Source organism: Oncorhynchus gorbuscha, linkage group LG25 (assembly GCF_021184085.1).
Source record: "Oncorhynchus gorbuscha isolate QuinsamMale2020 ecotype Even-year linkage group LG25, OgorEven_v1.0, whole genome shotgun sequence".
Taxonomy (NCBI): Eukaryota; Metazoa; Chordata; class Actinopteri; order Salmoniformes; family Salmonidae; genus Oncorhynchus; species Oncorhynchus gorbuscha.
In genome coordinates, this window is record NC_060197.1 from 10,218,924 (window position 1) to 10,237,713 (window position 18,790).

At 44.6% G+C, this 18,790-nt stretch overlaps 2 protein-coding genes across 3 annotated transcripts; one reads left to right on the forward strand and one right to left on the reverse strand.

Moving 5' to 3' along the window:
- Positions 1–415: 415 nt before the first annotated feature.
- On the reverse strand, positions 416–8,953 carry LOC124013623 (coiled-coil domain-containing protein 3-like). Its single transcript, XM_046327958.1, has 3 exons — positions 8,186–8,953; positions 7,723–7,897; positions 416–1,185 (listed from the first exon to the last, which is right to left on the reverse strand). The coding sequence occupies exons 1-3, from the start codon at positions 8,617–8,619 to the stop codon at positions 886–888; spliced, it is 909 nt and encodes a 302-aa protein (XP_046183914.1). The 5' UTR covers positions 8,620–8,953; the 3' UTR covers positions 416–885.
- A 1,133-nt stretch (positions 8,954–10,086) lies between these two features.
- Positions 10,087–18,164, forward strand: LOC124013710 (optineurin-like). Of its 2 annotated transcripts, none has more exons than XM_046328155.1 (13): positions 10,087–10,322; positions 11,702–11,847; positions 12,050–12,252; positions 12,506–12,664; positions 12,794–12,966; positions 13,036–13,189; positions 13,775–13,890; positions 14,024–14,173; positions 14,388–14,472; positions 14,607–14,759; positions 16,725–16,867; positions 16,974–17,093; positions 17,269–18,164. In XM_046328155.1, the coding sequence occupies exons 2-13, from the start codon at positions 11,706–11,708 to the stop codon at positions 17,273–17,275; spliced, it is 1,605 nt and encodes a 534-aa protein (XP_046184111.1). In that variant the 5' UTR covers positions 10,087–10,322; positions 11,702–11,705; the 3' UTR covers positions 17,276–18,164. The 2 variants fall into 2 exon arrangements, with proteins under 2 accessions (XP_046184111.1, XP_046184110.1); XM_046328154.1 differs by having other exon boundaries at positions 10,089–10,322; positions 16,974–17,065.
- Positions 18,165–18,790: the final 626 nt, after the last annotated feature.

Consider the following 18,790-nt stretch of genomic DNA (forward strand, 5'->3'; position numbering starts at 1 on the left):
GTGTGTGTGTGTGTGTGTGTGTGTGTGTGTGTGTGTGTGTGTGTGTGTTGTCCCCTACAGTTACAGGTATTTGTTTTCCTGTGCTCACAGACCCAGATGAAGATTGAGGCTGTAGGGGTCTTCGTGATGAGGTTCAAGTCTTAGGACACGAACTCCGGCGAAAGGGGAGGGCAGTGAAGACTGTGTGTGTGTCTGTCTCTGTGGGGGTGGCACATCTGGCTTTATCCCACAGTGCCTGGAGGAGAGCGGGAAACCCATTGAGCCTGTAACGGCAACCCACAACTCTCTCTTTCATCCTCCACTCTTTTCTTTACCTCTTTTTTTTATACCAATAATGGAATTTCAGTTTGTGTTTAGTTTGTTTGGCCAAAAACAACAGATTGTGTAATCTGGAAATAAAACACCCAAGCGTTAGTAATCATGATTAGAGTTTATATGCAGCTTCAGTAATACATTCATATATAATAATCCCAATGCCTCATAGTCATTCTCTTTGGTGGTGCTGACACGAGGACAGCAACAGACACCACATGCCCACAGACACACCTACCAGAAAGTAACCTCACTTTCTTCATTCACTCTAGCCATTCACTCATCATATACTCACTCTACATTAAATCATTTCATCTGTCTATCCATCAGCTGTATGACAGTGTTGTGTATTAATAGGAGCTATACACTATCTCTCTCCCTCTCATTCTCTCGAGTCATTCACTAATACAAATTGGACAAAATTGCTATTCGAGGGCTACTTGATGCCCTCTCTATGTAATGTGTGTAGGAACTACAGTATATATGGCACTAAATGAGTATTGAGTGTGTGCCTGTGAACAACAGGAATTAGAGAGACTGCCCAGCAGTCTTTAACAACATCCAGTCCAAAGACTAAAGCGGTGTGTGTGGTAACACAGTCTCCTGGTATCTGCTGGGCGTAGCCTCCTGTGTGATAGTATTGAGGTGGTGCCCAGCCCATCTCTCCACTGACCTCAGCCTCTCCTCCAGCCCTTGCCTTTCCTGCTCCGCTTGGCGCTGGCTCTTCCTGGCGTTCCGGAGGGAGCGCTTCACCTTCCGGACGCGCTCCTTCAGCTGCCTGTTCCTCCTCTCCAGCTGGCCCAGGCGCTCCTGCTGCTTCCTGCTCTTCTCCTCCTCCTCGAACAGAGCCCCCTGCACCGAGGAGCACAGGAGCTGGAGGGGATGGGGAGGGAGGAGGAAGAGTGAGAAAGAGAGGTGTGGAGAGAGAGAGAAATTAAATCAACATTGGATGGAAATATCTATTAGCAGAAGTGTCATTCACCTAATCATTTTAAAGGGGGTGCACTATCTGGTGAACTTTTTAAATGTACAACTCGATGATACTTGTGTCCCGCCATTTTCAAAGGGCATGACACTCAATTTGTGAAATCAGTGTCTGAATATGTATTTGAGCACAGTGCAACAGGGAAGTTGACCTGAGGGTCTTCTGTAAACATGGACGAATACAGCATGCCAGTAAGTATGTTGTCGGTTGGCATCAGGAGGAGAGCGTGAGAGCCCCAGTGACGACATCTTCCCATCAATGTGTGTTCCTTTGGTTCGTTTATCTCCACCGCCTTAGTTACTTCTCCTTGGCTGGTGCCTTTCTTCTCCTAAGGGTTTCTGACAGACCTGATGCTCTGTGTGTGTGTGCATGCATGTGTGTGTGCGTGCGTGTTACATGCTCAGGCTTGATGAACACAGGGGTTGTGAGAGAGACCACAGGGAGTAGGGGCCCTGACTCTTTAAGGGCTCTAAGACCCACTTATCATGAGTTTGGGTGGAAGAAGCTCTGAGGAACAGTACTGTAGCTAGTCCCGCCCCCTCCAATGAGTCAAGGTGCAATGTAGCCTCTGTGGAATATAGTACCCCATCATCTCTCCCGGAGTTATGGCGGTTCTGAGGGGCCATCATTTTCCAGCTCATTGGAGGCGGCGAGACCTCTCTGTGGGGTTTCCCCTCCTAATGCTACGTTAGGCTTCAGGTCGGCATTGCAGAGGGCCCCGGGCCCCTAATATATCCCCAGAGGGTTGCGTTGACATGTGTTTTTGTCCAATAGCTAGCTCTCAAAACATTCTGCCCTAACGAGCATCCCATCTCCCTTTAAACAAAAGTGGTATCTGGGAGGAAAAACATGATAGTTCAAATAATTTAGCTCTATGCTGTAACTCCTAAAGTCCAGTACTAGAGTCCTGACTGTTAAATGTGCAGACAGTGTGCACTCCAAAAATATGTTGGGTTGTTTGAATGACCCAACTGTTGGGTTGCAGGTATTGGGTCACTTAGTTGAGTTGTTTCCTATAAAAAAAAGAGCAAGGTTGTTGATGTTGGGTTATTGAGATATGACCCACCAGATCAGATCAGAACACTGGAGGCATGGCTTAGTAGCGGCGTAGCTTTCAGGAAGTTGTTTTTGGCCACCTGTGAGGGTAACTAATTCCAGTTCATCTGTTCTATTGTCATGACATGTTAAGGTTGAATACTGACACTTGTGTGAGTTATATATTTGGAAAGGTACCACTTTGTTACAATATATAATTCATGTTATTAATTGTATATTAGAACGTAATGTGCAAAAATATTCAAGAAACATTGAAATGTGCAGTGTACAAACTTAACATGATGAACTGAAATGACATTCACTCTCACGGGTGGCCCAAAAAAGAACCCTGAAATACACACCCCTAATAGGCCACACCTCCTGAAAATAACCATTGAATTACATAACATTACCCAACATAAATCTGAATAAAAACCCAACTGATGGTTAAATTAACCCATGTTTGGGTAATCCAAACAACCCAACAGGTTGGGTTATTCACACCCCCCAACTAGCTGGGTAAAGATAACCCAGCATATGTTCAATATTTACCCAGCGCAGGGTTACCAAATAATGTAAATTTGTTTCTAACACAGTGTAGTGATAGTTTACCTCAGAAAAACTAAACCACCCAATCAAAGTTCCCTCACATTTTTGGGGGCACTGAGCAAATGTTAGGTTTTGTGAGTGGATACTTGACATTTTTTGCAAAATCCGCCACGCATCTACCATGAACATTGAGGATGTACCCTTACTATTTTAGACAGTAGCCAACTAAACCAATGGAGCCAATCCCATAACATTTTCACATGGAAATAGCTTTTGATTTCTATGATATAGCCTACAGTAGCCTAATATGTGGTGTTAAATGCAGGCCTACATTGAATTAAACGTTTTTACATTATGAAGGGCTTATTATGAATTTTTTGTACTTGGTCTCTAACTCAATTCAAAGGCACTCGCACATCTGAACTATCTTTTTTGCAGGTGCATTGGTAACAGTTTAATAACATGGGAACAAAGAAGAAACCCGCAAACTGCTCTTGTTCGTATCACTGCTTTTGTATCTTTTTCTACTTGGTCTGTAACACCATGGGCCAAATAGGTGGCTGTAACTTGCATTGTATGCTGCAAGAAACATCTTTACAAAATAAAAGGCATTATTATTACCATACAGAGAATTAAACAAATATCGGCTAACCCTCTGCATATTTGCGTATTTGTATATTCAAGCCTGTGTCAAAATGCAACACTGCCCTTTTAATAAAGACAAGATTTTATCAAATCGCTTTTCAAAGACAGCTTGAAATGTAGCCTACGCGTTTTGTGCTCTTGTAGGAAGCAGAATCTCCCCATTGTTCACCTATACTTATCTATAACTGGGCTAATAACTCGCTAACTAGCAAAGAATATCAACAAATGTGAACACCACGGCTCTGCGCTCTGATCTGAACTGATCGCTCATGGTCTGCCCCTGCCAGTAGAATTCTACTCCGTTGCGCTCTGGCTCTACATACAAGAAGATAAGACTCAATCTTGCAAAGTTAGATTTGTTTTGGTTTGTTGCATTGGAAATGGGCTGACATAATGTTGATTCGATCACAGAAAAACGTTGATCTATATAGTGTAAACTAATGAGGTGGTCTCAGTGAAGTTCAATCACTTGCTTTTCTGTGCAGCCTGGCATTTCTCCGGTGTGGCAGTCCTGGAGGAGGTGCACGGCCACGCACACAGCAGTTTAAATGGGACATTGCACCCAATCCAGGGACCTGGCAGTCTGCCTGAAACCAAACCCAGTGTCTTTCTGACTTCCGAATCTGGAAAGCTTGTTTTGCTGTTGTCTGCTAGACAAATGAAGGGGGCTGTGTTTTTTGACTGATTCAAAACCAACAGGGACAGTGCAGCCCCCTTCCAATACACCTGTTGGATTTTCAGATCTAAACAACGAGAGTTCTCAAGCCCCCAGGGAAAAAAACTATCCAAACTCAACATTTTTTTGTGCTAATATTGCACCAACAAACGGACTCCTGTCCAGACCAGTGTGTCGCGTTTCTCCCTCGCTGTTTACCACATTAGTCGCGGGCTAGGGACCTGGTACTTTGGGACATTATCCAAAGCTAACTCCCAACCATCCACCCATCCATCGATCTATCCCCAGCACCACCTGTCAAAACATCCGGGTGTTAACTGCTTGCTGTGGAGGATCATCTGTGTAAACACCACTTAGAGAAACAGGCACAGAGACACACAGAAAGACACAAACCCATTACCACACACAGCAGTCTACCCTCTGACCTGAACTGAGGTCCTCCTTCTTACAACCTCTGAGCAGCTGTAAAACCTTAATCTAAACACCGTCTGTGTGTGTGTGTGTGTGTGTGTGTGTGTGTGTGTGTGTGTGTGTGTGTGTGTGTGTGTGTGTGTGTGTGTGTGTGTGTGTGTGTACTGTACACATGGGGAGGATACTGAATGTGCAACAAGATCCCACTATTTTACCAATTTGACTTCAGATTTTGACATTTGTTTCCATTTCTCCTAACATAACATGTATGTATCCAAACGTCCTCAACGGTGGTTAAGTTTGGGATAGGGTTACTGTTACAACAGAAACGATGACAGTTCAATTAGGCATTCATTCCAAATGGTTAGATTTGCACTGGGATTTAACACACGACCCTTGGAGCCAGAGCTTGCAGTTTACGCCCGTCCACCATCCCCATCCACAACGCCTGACGAAATCACTCATACTTGATGGTAACAGTGCTCACCGTTGCCCCTAGTGGAAGGTTTGTAAAGCCCTTTCCTGGCTACCTGGACGGACGACAAATTTCGCCTTGGATCTTAGTTGGTATGTATGCATGCAGGTCTGCTCACGTTACAGTGTGGCAGCCACAGTATGGAGCATACACTGTCCTTCTGTTTGGCAGAGTACACACTGAATACTCCACTGAGTGCATGTATGGGGGAGTTGGGCGGAAGGGGGTCTAATTTGAGATTTCCATGCCCTAGGGAAGAAGGCTAGGGTGCATTAGATGACAAAGTATTTACCCTTGCTGTGACTGAATTCAACTAAATGAAACATTAAAAGGGGTTAGAAAGGGAGGGCTATTGCATTATTATTATTACTACAGTTCTGGACATCAGGTAGGACTGACTGAGTCACAGAACACACTGACTGTTATGAAGATGCTTAGAGGCGATCCTGCATTTAGGCTGGAGAAGCATTGCGGGACTGGGCATTTGTTCATATGAGAGACCCAGATCTGTCCCGACATCTCCCTATAACTCCAGTCTCTATCTCTCCCTCTCTTTTCTCTCTCCCCAATATGTCTTTGTTTTCCTCCCTCCTTTCTCTCTCTCTCTTACCGGTCTCTATTTATCTCTCATTTATCAACCACTGCAGGCTTTTCTCTATAATAAAGGAGAGGAAGTCTTTTGAGAGAAGGAGTTCTGAGGACAAAATGTCCATGGATTCGTTTTGGCACTCCGGAACCGCTCTGGAGTGCATAAGAAGGGGTTTAATCGAGTGCTAATTGGGGGTTTGGGTGTAAGTGGAGGCGCTCTCATCTTACCTTCCCATCCAGCTTTCCAGCCTGCATGGGATGTCCATCTGGAACCTCAGCGTTCCCACAGGAAAACTACAGAGCAGACAGCGCTAGACTCATCATCCTAGCCTCTCCCAGCCAATCCCTAACTAACCACCATCTGTCCCAACACATCGCTGAAGAGAGCCTCAGTCACATGTTAACCTCACACCTGTGTGTGTGTGTCTGTGTGCAGTGACGTAGTGGTAATAAAATAGGTGGGTAAAACTCTGATCGTCGGCCGTTGTGAAAAAAGTAACACTCCTTATACTTTCAATGCATTTTCCAGCAAAAAGGGGGTAAACGGCATTCAGTTGCGTTTACCCTCCACTACACCACTGCGTGTGCGTGTGGGTGAGCTGTGGTTCCATTGATCGGTTCCCACAGGGTTTGTAGTGTCATTTTTAAGCCTGTTTTTCTCCCATTAACTTTGTCTATATTTCCATAGCGTAAGCTCTGACAACACACACATCTGCTCCTCCACATGGACACACCCCCCTCCTAAGGTTACGACCCCTGCATGTCAGTACCTGGGCTCACGCCACGCAGTGTCTTTAACCCCTAACCTCTCAACCCGTTAACCCATCAGAAACTCGACACCCTGCGTGTCACAAGTCAGGCTCTCTGGGATAGACAACGTTTTATCCAAAGCGACTTACAGTCATGCTCATCTGGGATAGACAAGCATGCTCTAGAAGAAGGACCAGACCTGACCACTGTACCTCTTGAGGTTTCACATGACATCATCCCTCCACTCCAGTCTCCCTGAGACCCCGTTCCATTTCAGTGTCTGCAGGTCTTGAAAACAATGGGTACGTAGGTGTAATCCACATACATGGCCAAGCGAAGCCTCTAGCATGTTGCTAACACCTATTCAGTCCTTTCAGGTCTACAGATCTGTGAACACCCGAAGGGGTATGACTAGGAGCATGTGACCAGGTCAGCGACAGTCTTTGGTCCAGTGAACCTTGGGAATGGCTGAGTGTGTGTCTGTATTGTCTTGACCTCAGTAGAAATACATCTCATGCCTAGGGAATCAGAGGAGACAGGAGGTCTCATGACTTAATCAATGACTGCTTTGATCTCAGAGTCAGGTTAGTCTAGTTAAGCAGCGTGACCTAGACACACACAAACACACGGTCAGCTGGGTGGGCAGTCTTGTGTGTTGGTGCGGTCTTTGTGTCTGATTCTTAAATTGTGTGTCTATAGCTAAGGAGACACGTCAATACATCTCACACAACAGAGTACTGTCTGAGGATGATGGTGGCTCAGAGGTGAATGTCTGACTGTGTGTCTGTGCGTTACTCTGAAGGTCAGCGAGATGATTGCTGCAGATGTACACACATCTGGAGAGAGGGGAGCTACATGTGAGCACCTGCTGTATCCAGGGGCAAGCAGGTTGTAAAGAATAGAGTTTAATATAGCTTGCCTTAGTTACAACCCTACTCTGCTACGTAAGCTCTGACAAACATCTGTGTGTGTGTGTGTACGGTAGGTGTGTGCCAGCGTGCATGCATGTGTGTGCACGTGTGGCTGTCTGTTGACATTTTACAAGCAGGTAGAACTTCTATTTCCAGCTGTTTGGACCCAGAAGACCCTACCCTGCCTTCTCATCTCTCTTCCTGCCCCTTTCTCTTGTTATCTCCATTCATCTACCTTTTCCCCTATTTTCCTCCCTTTATCTCTCTTTCTCCCTCTCAAACCCATATTCCCCTCTAGCTACCTTTCTCTCCCTCCCCCTCTCTCTCTTTGTCCCCACCCCCCCCCCCATTATGTACAGTGCATGCAGTGTGTTGCGTGGCCTACCCTGCTGTCCTCTTGGGGGTCCCACTGTGGGGAGAAGGTCTGGAGGGGTTGGCCATGGGAGCAGTTGGAGAACTGGAACAGGCTGGAGAACGTACGGCGATTCTCTACGGTGTCTGGGAAGATGGCGTCCTGGAAGTTGACCCCGTGGGGCTGGATGTTGTAGTTCTCATCCATCCTGTAGGAGGTAAACCAACAAACACTGTGAGTGACTGAGTGCATGCTTCCTATAGGGTCAAAACGTGACCTCTAAAGGGGCTCAAGTCTGTATTATATCACCCAGTACATCGAGAAAGACGAGTATAGAGCAGCTAAATTTTGTAGGCCTATATACTGTAAAGTCTATGTCATGTTTTTGTGTGTATTTATGATGCATCACACTCTTAAATGTATTTGTGATTCTGTGCGATGTACACAGGTTCCCGGTCACCAGGTCATCCTGACTCACCAGGTCATCCTGACTCACCGGAGGAAGAAGATATAGGAGTAGTTCTCCATCACGGTGTGAGACTGGCACGACAGGTACCCCAGCCCTGTCAGGTTGAGGCGCGAGCCCGCCGGCACCTCCAGCATGCTGCCCCACGCCTGGTCGCACATGAGCTCCACCTCTGCGGAGTAGAGCAACCCTTCCTCAGCGCCCTCATAACCATACAGAGAGTTGTAGATGCCCTCTGCCCCGCCATACTCCTCCCGGTGAATTGCCAGCACCTTGGCATACACAATTATCTCTGCCAATTCCGCACGGCAGCTCTCACTCAGTGGACGCCACTCGGTGGGCAGTTGGCACCCGTACGCAACGCTCGCCATGGAGCCAAGAGCGAGAAGCAAAGGGGCAAAGGTCGTCATGTCTGGCACAAATCCGATAAAAAAAAGATGATGGAAATAAATATATAAAAACATTTACAATAAAAGTTCCTTTATATCCAGTGATAGGGGCATATAATAACGGCACTGTGGTCGTATTGTTGAATTATAGTCCGTTAAAATGGTTCCAGTTCAAAGTTGATGAAAACTATTTGACAGATCACACACAGAGAAACAGACGTGCTCCTGGCGTTAAATCTGAGTCCGTTTGTCAGTCCGTTAAAGACAGAGTATATCCACATACAGATAATCCAATGTTATGACCCAGTGTTTAAGTGCGCATTTTTTTGAGCCCGGTGCAGCGCAAGTCCAGTCCCATTCAAAGACATTCCAGAAGGCTCCTCAAAGCACCTTCATTCTCAAAGATCTCTCCGACCAATGAGACTGCACCAAAGTTTACACAGCCAATCATTGAACCGCCCTTGTTTTACTACAAATACTTTTTAATAGGCTTTATTACAGAAATATTTGAAACTGTTTGGAGGAATGCAGGCATGCGCGCTGGTGTGCGTAACGCTCTCATTCTGTTACTTTTGTTGTTGTTGCTTGTTTATTCTTTTTGACACGTCAAGCATTGTGTGATTTCTTGGCCAAATCAAATGAATGTAGTTTTGTCTATGTTGTGCATTAAAGTATTTGTCAAGGAACAGTAGGCATGCTTGCTTGTCCAAATATGTGTAAGCATTTATTAGTACGATAATATGTGATTGTTAATAACTAGCCAATGACATAATGTAGGCCTATATTTTTAATATCATATGGCGATACATACATACCCAGAGGAGACTAGAGCTATAGGAGGACGGGCTCATTGAAATGGCTGGAATGGAATAAATTGAACGGAGTCAAGCATGTAGTTTCCATACGTTTGATACGTTCCATTGATTCCCTTTCAGCCATACAATGAGACCGTCCTCCTATAGCGCCTCCCACCAGCCTCCTCTGACTCACATTTCATATGGTTGAACAACTGCCAACACGAGACGAGCCGACTGCTGCAGGGATTTTCCATGCACTTTTTTTTCTCCAGGCGAATGTTGCCATCTAGTGGACATTTGAAGGACCTGCAAACCAACAACATTTGTGGTCCCAAGGCAAGCCAATTATACCTCACTGTATTGTTCATTCTGAAGTGCCCATATAGCCTCTCATCCTTCATAGTCATACACTCATTTTACTACTCAGTTTCTATGTTTTTATAATTATACAGTGTCATAGTGCAGTAGGCAGATGGTGGGTAAATTAGGCAAAAGGCTGTCCTATTTCATTAGATTGATGTGAAAATAGTCTACAATATAGGCTGAATAAATTCTCAATTCTCCAATGAAATTGTCAAATAAATGTTTGATTAGTCGGCTTTCTGATCTCATATGTAATGGGTTTACCAGGCAAATGTCACTCCTTGACCAAAAGTGCAAGGTCACTCCTTACGGGAAAACCCGCTGGAATAGCAGTCCATGACGTCACTGTCAGCCGCTCTGTGGGTCAGTTCGAGGGTGTCACTAACGCAGCATATTCACTGATTTGCAAAATATATAGATGAGTCTACGGCTTTTGAAGGCAAACCAGCGTACTCCGTTTGATTGAAGATTTGATCATCACACACCCTTTTTTGTGACGTGACGTTAAGACAAGGAAATGCTGTAAACCAATAACAAGTCCGAAGAAAAACGAAACAGAAGTGTTTTGATCTTAGAAAAGAAGTATCCGAGTTCTTTCAAGGTGTATTTTAATCACGTGTGAGTATTGAAATCGCGATTAATTTGTTAGGCCTAGGTGTATAATGTGACGCACTAACAGTTTGGGAAGTATGATTTCGTTTTCACCTTGTTTTTACCCCAGCTAGCTAAAGAAGCAGTCAAATGTGGTACATTGTTGTATCGTTGAAGGTAATGTTTGGTAGAATTTCAAATGAGGAAGTGAAAGAGAAAGGAGTAGGAGAAAAGGGGGCAGCCTTGGCAGCTGTCAGTCAACCCATGTTCTGAGTCGGTAGTGGTGCCTTTTGTGATGTTATTTTAGAGTATTTGGGGGTTAGCTCCGACTGGGACTGAACCACCGGTCCAGCGAAAGCCAACACCTTATGACGCGTTCACACAAACTGGAAAATCTTCCGAGTTAAATGCGTTCATGACAACTGAGGATTCGGTATAAAAAAAACGAGCTCCGTCTTGAAAGTGTTTTGAACGGTCATCCAACCCCGAATTCCAAGTTGGGAACTCCGGTCTCTTTCTCGAGCGCCGATTTCCCGAACCTTAGGATCACTGACGTCATGATTCGACCTCGTTTTTTTCCCCTAGCTCCCGGTTGTCTTGAAAGCACAATAAACCCAGGGGTGTCAAACTCATTCCATGGAGGGCAGAGTGACTGCTGGTTTTTGGTTCCTGCTTTCAATTTGTGTCCAATTAAGACCAACAACCAAGTGAGGGGAGTTCCTAACTAATCAGTAACCTTAACGTAGCAATCAAGTACAAGGGAGGAGTGAAAACAAGCAGAAAATTAGCCCTCCGTGGAATGAGTTTGACACGCAACCTTTTCAGTTTAACCAGTGTTTCCCAAACCCGGTCCTCGCAACCCAAAGGGGTGCACATTTTGTTTTTTGCCCAAAGCTTGATGATTAGTTGGTTATTTGAATCAGTTGTGTAGTGCTGGGGCAGAAATGAAAACGCGCAACGAATTTGGGAAACACTGAGTTACAACAAGAGGTCCGTTACGCCAAAAGGTCTGAACCTCTTGAGGAGTTCGCTAGGTGTTGCTTTAAGGTCGCTACGATATACACTCCGTCACAGACCTGTGGAGGTTTATTAAATTACATGAAAAGTGGCCAGCACACTCAGGCAGGCTGCTGAGCTTCCTACCACGTGACAGCTGCTGATAAGATTATTCAATAACGGATATTGCCCAGTGTACATGAGTAATTGTGTGCAATAGTATTCCTTCACACCTCTGACAAGGCGTGCTGTTGTTTTGATGCATACAGATCTAGAGGATATATAACATCTGATTGTCCTTGCACGGGGCTTCGCTAGAATCAGAATCCCTATTCTCATTCTAGTGTATTCCATGGTCTGAGAATGTATTGTCCACTTGCATGTCTCCACACCTCCTCACCTTGCTGTAGAGTGATGGCGTCCAGCTCCCCCATGGTGAACGGGGACGTCTCCCGCGGTCCGAGCTCCCACCCCGGCCACAGCCCCACCACAGGCACCCTGGAGGAGACGCTGCAGCAGATGAACCGCCTCATCCAGGAGAACCGAGACCTGAAGGGTGAGGCATGGAGAGGGGACCAGAATGTGGTTCAGCCTTAAAGCTCATTGAGAATCTCCTGTATGGGGCGGGGACATTAGGATGTTACGGCATATGAGGTTCTGATTGTCTTGCACTAGCTGATTAAGTGATTGACTGCTCTGTCCGTGTGTGTTTTTGTGTGTTTTACAGTAATGTACTCTCTGTTTATCTTCCCCTGTAGAGGCGCTGAAGCAAACCAACGTGTCGATGAAGGAGCGCTTCGAGGGTCTGTCTGTGTGGAGGGAGAAGCAGAGGGAGGAGAAGGAGTTCCTGGAGGGGAGGCTGGATGAGGCACGCAGCCGTATGGAGGCCCTCTCCTCACACAACCAGGAGCTCAGCATGAAGGTGGAGGAGCTGGAGGGTGGAGGAGAGGGGAAGGGACAGGTGTGTGTGAGAGAGAGAGAGAGAGAGAGGGAGAGAAGGCTAGTGTTCACAAGGTTACTCTGGCTAGACCACACAATCCGCTTATTAAGTGAGAAATTATTGTATGGAGGATTTTTGTAGATTTTGTATAACAAAATAAGAGGCTTAGAAAAGAAAGATGGTGTGTTTAAAAAATATATATAGTAGAATATGGATAGATAGATGTACTGCTGGGCAGACTGTTTTGTCTTTATCTGTGCTGTGTCACCTCCAGGCCGAGACAGCCAATCAGAATTCAGAACTGGAGGCGCTGCGTGCCCAACTGGTGCGTCTGCAGGCTGAGAAGAATGACCTGGTGGCCATGAACTCTGAACTCCAGCTCAAGACAGGTCAGGGGTCAGAGGATGACTCCTTCATAGAGATCAGGTTTGCTGTGAGTGACACTCACTTACTCCATCCATTCATATTGAAAGGGTGTGTGTCTTGATTTTGGTGTGTGTGTGTGTGTGTGTGTGTGTGTGTGTGTGTGTGTGTGTGTGTGTGTGTGTGTGTGTGTGTGTAGAAAGAGGATACTGGAAAGGAGCTGTATCATAATGAAAGGGACCCCAGGTATGACATGAGTGTACCCAGGCAGGAGTCTGAGGAGCTGACTGTCAGCCAGCTGCTCCAGTCCCTGAGGAAGGAGACCCAGAGGGTGGAGAGGCTACAAATCGAGCTCCAGGCTACCAGATCCAGGTGGGCCGCATTTCTGCCTGGGCTTTATGTTTGGGTGGAACCGAAGACTGATGTTCCTATGTCTTTCAGAATCACAGAGCTGGAGGAGAAAGAAACTAACACGGAGAGCTCCACACAAACCTCACTACTGCCAGAGGTGGTTTCCCCAGCACTAGCCAACACAGCATGTGGTACTGAGCCAGAACCAGCGGAGGAGCCCCAACAGAACTCTGGGAAGGAGAAGGTAGATGCACAGATAAGCTGGTTAAGAGCTTGTCTCTCACCCTGTAAGAACACGCAAGTTATTGAGATTGAAATGTATTAATGTACAGTATGTAATAGGGATTTCCCAGATGATTTAAAGTAAACCAATGTGGTTTAATACAAGTTGCAACAGGGAGACACCTCCAGCACAGAAGCAGGCCCTTATATTCTCGTCTCACTCCACCAATGTTCTGTAAAAACCCGCTGAGAGGCCTGTAGGAAGTCACAACATCAGCTGCTACAGAATCAGTGTCCCAGAATACAATAACAATCATTGTCCTCGGTCCTTGTACCTCCAGTCTGGCGTCAATCACTATCAACAGACATGAACAATACATAACATTCAGTATCAAGTCTAGTGACCATCAATCAGTACACGAGTGTCCCAAATAAAACCTGGAAATCCTGTGTATTACAGGAAGAGAAAACACAAATGTGCTAAGCGTTGTGTTATTTACTCTTAACTGAATATTAACTTTATTAAATGTCCCCATTACAGTGTCCTGACCCTTAGCTTCTCGATCAGAACTGTCAGTGTGTTGGACTGTTCTCTGTTCTGTGTCAGGCTGTGTCAGAGGTGGAGAATCTGAAGGCTCAGATGATGACCCTGTTTAATGAGCTACAGCAGGCTCAGAGCAAACTGGGCGAGGCTGAGGGCATGAAGAAGAACCTGCAGGACAGGTGAGAGAGACACGGAGAGGAGAGAGCTACATAGACAATGGAAATATGTAAACTATGCTAACCTTGCTCATTCCCTTTCCCCCAATACACACTTTCCCTTTATCCCACTCTCTGTATTTCTCTATCTCTGTAGATGTAGGGATGTGGAGCAGGAGGTTGTGACCCTGACAGCCCAGCTGGTAGAGAAGCAGGAGGTACAGAGTGAGAATGACAGACTGAAGCTGCAGGTGGAAAGCATGAAGGCCCAGAGCCAGCTAGAGCAGAGGAAGGCTGGAGAGGAGAGGTGGGACAACAGTCAAGCATGCACGCACACTCTCACTCAGACATATTCCTACTACCCAACACTATTAGGGTGGGGTCTTGGGACAGAAATTCCCTGCTCCTCTTTTGAACCCACCCCCCCCCCCCCCCTATCAGTTTCCACTGGTCAATGCCATGAGTTTCTATATCTAAATACTCCTTAGTCATCATGAGTCAGTTGCCCCTCCCCTCCTCAGGACTAACCTGACCCAGCTGAAGGATGCCTACACCAAGCTATTCGAGGACTACAACGAGTTGAAGCAAGCGAGCAAGAACCAAGAGGTGACCACACTACTTAGCCTCTGTTAAACAGAAATCAGTCTAGTTTGGCACTTTGCACTGCTTTGCCCTTTGTCAAAATGGTATGGCATGGTGAAGGTGATGAATCTGACCGTTGCCCTCTTTGTGGCCTCCAGCCACTGGTCACTAAGGAGGTGGGAGACCTGCAGACCAGACTGGATGCAGCAGAGAAGGCCCTGGCTGCTAAGCAACAGCAGATAGATGTCATGAAGCAGGAGATGTATCAGAAGGAGAAGGAGCTGGAAACGATCTCTGTGTTTCAGGCTCAGGTAGGTTTTCTGTGTGTGTTCTCAATCTAGTTGTGTGTGTGTCATGTGAATTATTCTGTGTTGAGCTGGAGGTTTGTGTGTGTGTGTTCTCACACTTGGAAAAATATTAAACCATTCTTATTTACTTAGTGAACTCTGAACATTTGGAGTTGTACAGCATCTCTTAAAAGTGACATTTGAGTGACTGTCAGTGAAGGCAGCTTCTTTGTTAAACCAGTAATTCAATTAATTCAGGCTAAGTACCCTTCCAAAAAAGTGTAACAGTTTATATTTTCATGAGGTGAAATAGGTGCCACTGTCTCTTATTTTATTTTTACATTTAAAAAATAATAAGTATACTTCAACTCAGACTGGCTTGATTTTAAATATGAATATGCATTAATGAATGAAATAATTCAATGAAACACAAGAAAGAAGGTAGTAGGCCATCTTTACTCGTCATTTGGGTCAAGAATTCAATAATCAGCAGTTTGACTTCCGTGTGCAGTACTGGTATCTCCAACGACGGTCTCTGAAAGTACACAATACATTTTGAGGTAAAGATTCTTGTTGTTGAAACATCGCTCCCCTGAACTACATCACACACATTGTTCTCCATCATAATAATTTGAATGGTAGCTTCCGGCCCCAACTAGGTAGTTCAGGCCTGGGACTTGCCAAGAGATGATCTCATCAAAGTAGTTGATATAGGGGGTCCACTGACAGTCCTGGTTATGGTAGCTGTTGACTCGACAGCAGTAGAACTTCCACCTGTGACACAGTGATGGAAATCATACATGTATAGTATAACACACAGTCAAGATTGTCAAAAACTTGTTTTCTTTCAAATACTTCAGTGGCACTTGGTTTGAACCAATGGAATAGTCTCAAAAGTGCAAATGCTGCTCATATGGCACTCCAAGCAGGCTCAATCAACCGCTCAAAGTATTTGGGAAAAAATGAAATGTACCAATTGAACATATGATCTGGTAAACATTGAGGTTTACTCACCTTCTGTCCTCATAGTGTGATAGCTGTTCACCCCAGTTAGGACATAGTTTTGGGGGCATTTGAAGCTGAACTCTTGATCAAAGTAATTTACGTAAGGAGACCAGAGGCACTCAGGCTCTTGAGACAAATGTGTCTTTGCACTCACAAAGTCCCACACACGGTCTTCATAGTAGTTGACATGTTGACTGATATTAGATACATGACAATGCACATATTAATAGTTGAAATGATTTGAAAACAAAAAATGCATTTGAAGTTTTTTTATTTGATATGCCCAATATCAACAGTACAGTGCAGCTCACCTACTGGTCTATGCAGAACAATGAGATCATTTGATTTATAATTGGTGATGAAAAGTAAAACGGCACTAATGATTGGAGTAGACATTTCATTTTGGTAGAAGATTGATAGTAAGCAGATAAGAACAGCCTTTTGCCTTTTCACACTATTTACGTGGGAGATGGATTGTCTTGAAGGGCAGTTAAACTGTAAGGGCTGGTCAAATAGTTTTTCCCATCGGAGTTCTGCAACTCACAAGCAAGGAAATGATCAACTGATTCCATATACACAGCATCATTATATAAATGATGCCCGTTGACCAAGACTCCAGCAAGAAGCAGAATATAGAAATTGGGTCCGTTCATGGCTTCTCTGAGGAGTGTGATCTCAACAAAACAGCACAAGCAAGGTTAATGCTCCACTTCTAGAACTAGACCCAAGCCCCCCCCCAGGGGCTTGTTGGTCCGTTGTTAGTCCCTCAATTAAACAACATTTACAATATCTTTTGAATATTACATTTTATTTGGCTGAAATTAAATGTATAACCAATACACTCCATTCTGTATATGACATATCTATACAACAATACAGCCACACCTTTATAATCATTGACACGTATAGACAAATGTTTTGTCTGTCTGATTTTATATGCGTGGGTATCATTTTAATAATGCGTGTGTGCCATTCATTGTCCAGGCGGAGGTGTACTCGTCTGACTTTTACGCGGAGCGAGCCGCTCGGGAGAAGATTCACGAGGAGAAAGAACGTCTGTCTGCTCAGCTGGACTTTGTCAAGAAACAGAACACTCAGCTACAGGACGAGATGGACTCACTGGGCAGGTGCGCATCAGATTATATATTGGTCATGTGATCACAGATTGGTCATGTTGGGTCACGTTCACTGCCATTTTTGGATCCACCGCCTGACTACGTCTGGTTTCTGTAGGCAATCTCTGAGCGATATGCAGAGAAGACACATGCCACGTGGAGGCAATCCACATGGAGGTGCTGCTCCACACAACATGGAAGGAGCCAGAGGTACCGGACAGTACCTGGCTTTTGCAAGGTTCAAGCCAGGGCACATCATATTGTTTTCTGCCAATTAAATGTGATCTCATATTTATTTTTATGATGGAAAACCCTCTGCTCCTCTCCATCTCACATTATTTACAACAACGATAAATGATGTAATTGTGTGTATATAAGGGAATAGAGTTACCATACCACTGTGTGTCTGATAGGTGGTGATGCCAGGGACTGGCAGCAGCAGGGGAATATCCCGGAGCACGTCTGCCCCAAGTGTAACGAGATCCTACCAGACCTGGATAGCCTGCAGATTCACATCATGGACTGCATCATCTGAGCCTTCATCATAGTCATCAGCAACAACAGACAACTGCTGCAGATGCACCATAATCAGATTCTTCCTCTTCATCATCATCTGATTTATGGCAGAGTAAAATGCTGCCTTTATGCTCTAAAAAGTGTGTTTATTTTGCAGTTCGGGGCTATGTTGCTCTGGTCTGTTTTAGAACATGTAACTATAATATAAAATGTGTTCTTACAGTGCACAACTAGACACACTTTTGTTTTGTTAGGGGTGAAATGTATTGCGTTTATTATGCTGTTCGGTGGTAAATGGAGAACTGGAATTTGTATTTTAAGTTTGGTAACTTTGTTTTCTTATTGACAGCTGTCTGCCACTTAGTTTCTTGCTAAAGCGTTAGTTTTTAATAATTTGTTTTATTAAATGCTTATTACGGATTTTCGGGTGACTCAATTTAATTAAGCTGTAATTCTGTTTTGATTAAGGTTATGAATAGATTACATTTACAGCATAGACATTTCGTTTTGAATAATTCGAAAAATCTTTTGCTTCAACAGAGGGAAGGATGCCTAAGACACTTTAATGTTGCTTTGTAAATGTATATTGCACATACATTTTATCCATCATTGTCATGGTTTGTACATGAATAATTAAACCTATTTACAGCTTATGTAGCCTGCAGGAAGAATGACTATGCAAGGGAGTGTGTGTACCGTATTAGATAACTTCTCTATCCAGATGTATTTACAAATCACGTGATTCTGTAAAATAATTATGAAAATATGTAATAAAGGTGTTATTGGTACAGTAGGCTGTTTCTGTCTGTTTCACACACATCTGATGGCACCTGAAAAAATGCAACATGAGAGTACTCACCATGGATATAGAACGGAATCTGCTTTATATCTATGGGATAAAGCAGCTCGAGCTGCAACAAACACCCAAACTGGACCGTTTTATTTCAATCTCTTCATTCAAAGACTCAATCATGGACACTTACTGACAGTTGTGGCTGCTTTGCGTGGTGTATTGTCTCTACCTTCTTGCCATTTGCTGTTGTCGGGGCCCAGTAATGTTTCTACCGTGTTGTGCTGCTGCCATACTATGTTTGTCTTTGGTCTCTCATTTTGTAATATCGTGTTGTCTCTCTGGTCGTGACGTGTGTTTGTCCCATATTTTTATGTTTAATCCCAACCCCCGTCCCCGTCATTGTAAATACGAATGTGTTCTTAACGAATTTGCCTAGTAAAATACCTTCATATGTTTGTTCAGTCAGTGCAATCCGGAATCCTTGGGACGCAATATCCTCTAACCATAACCCTTACCTTAACCATTCAACTTCAATATGCTCTTGATCCCTGTAAACACACCATGTTTGTTGACGTTCACAAACTTTGTTTATATATTCGGACCGCGACTGTAGTCTATATTTAAAG

What these genes read in the sequence shown, in the direction of transcription:
- LOC124013623 (XM_046327958.1), bottom strand. Translation starts at nt 8,619, where the DNA reads ATGTTTTTATATATTTATTTCCATCATCTTTTTTTTATCGGATTTGTG. An exon ending in TCCTATATCTTCTTCCTCCG is followed by an intron (nt 7,898 to 8,185) that starts GTGAGTCAGGAT and finishes TACCTCCTACAG; the next exon opens with GATGGATGAGAACTACAACA. An exon ending in ACCCCCAAGAGGACAGCAGG is followed by an intron (nt 1,186 to 7,722) that starts GTAGGCCACGCA and finishes CATCCCCTCCAG; the next exon opens with CTCCTGTGCTCCTCGGTGCA.
- LOC124013710 (XM_046328154.1), top strand. Translation starts at nt 11,706, where the DNA reads ATGGCGTCCAGCTCCCCCATGGTGAACGGGGACGTCTCCCGCGGTCCG. An exon ending in GGAGAACCGAGACCTGAAGG is followed by an intron (nt 11,848 to 12,049) that starts GTGAGGCATGGA and finishes CTTCCCCTGTAG; the next exon opens with AGGCGCTGAAGCAAACCAAC. An exon ending in CTCCAGGCTACCAGATCCAG is followed by an intron (nt 12,967 to 13,035) that starts GTGGGCCGCATT and finishes TATGTCTTTCAG; the next exon opens with AATCACAGAGCTGGAGGAGA.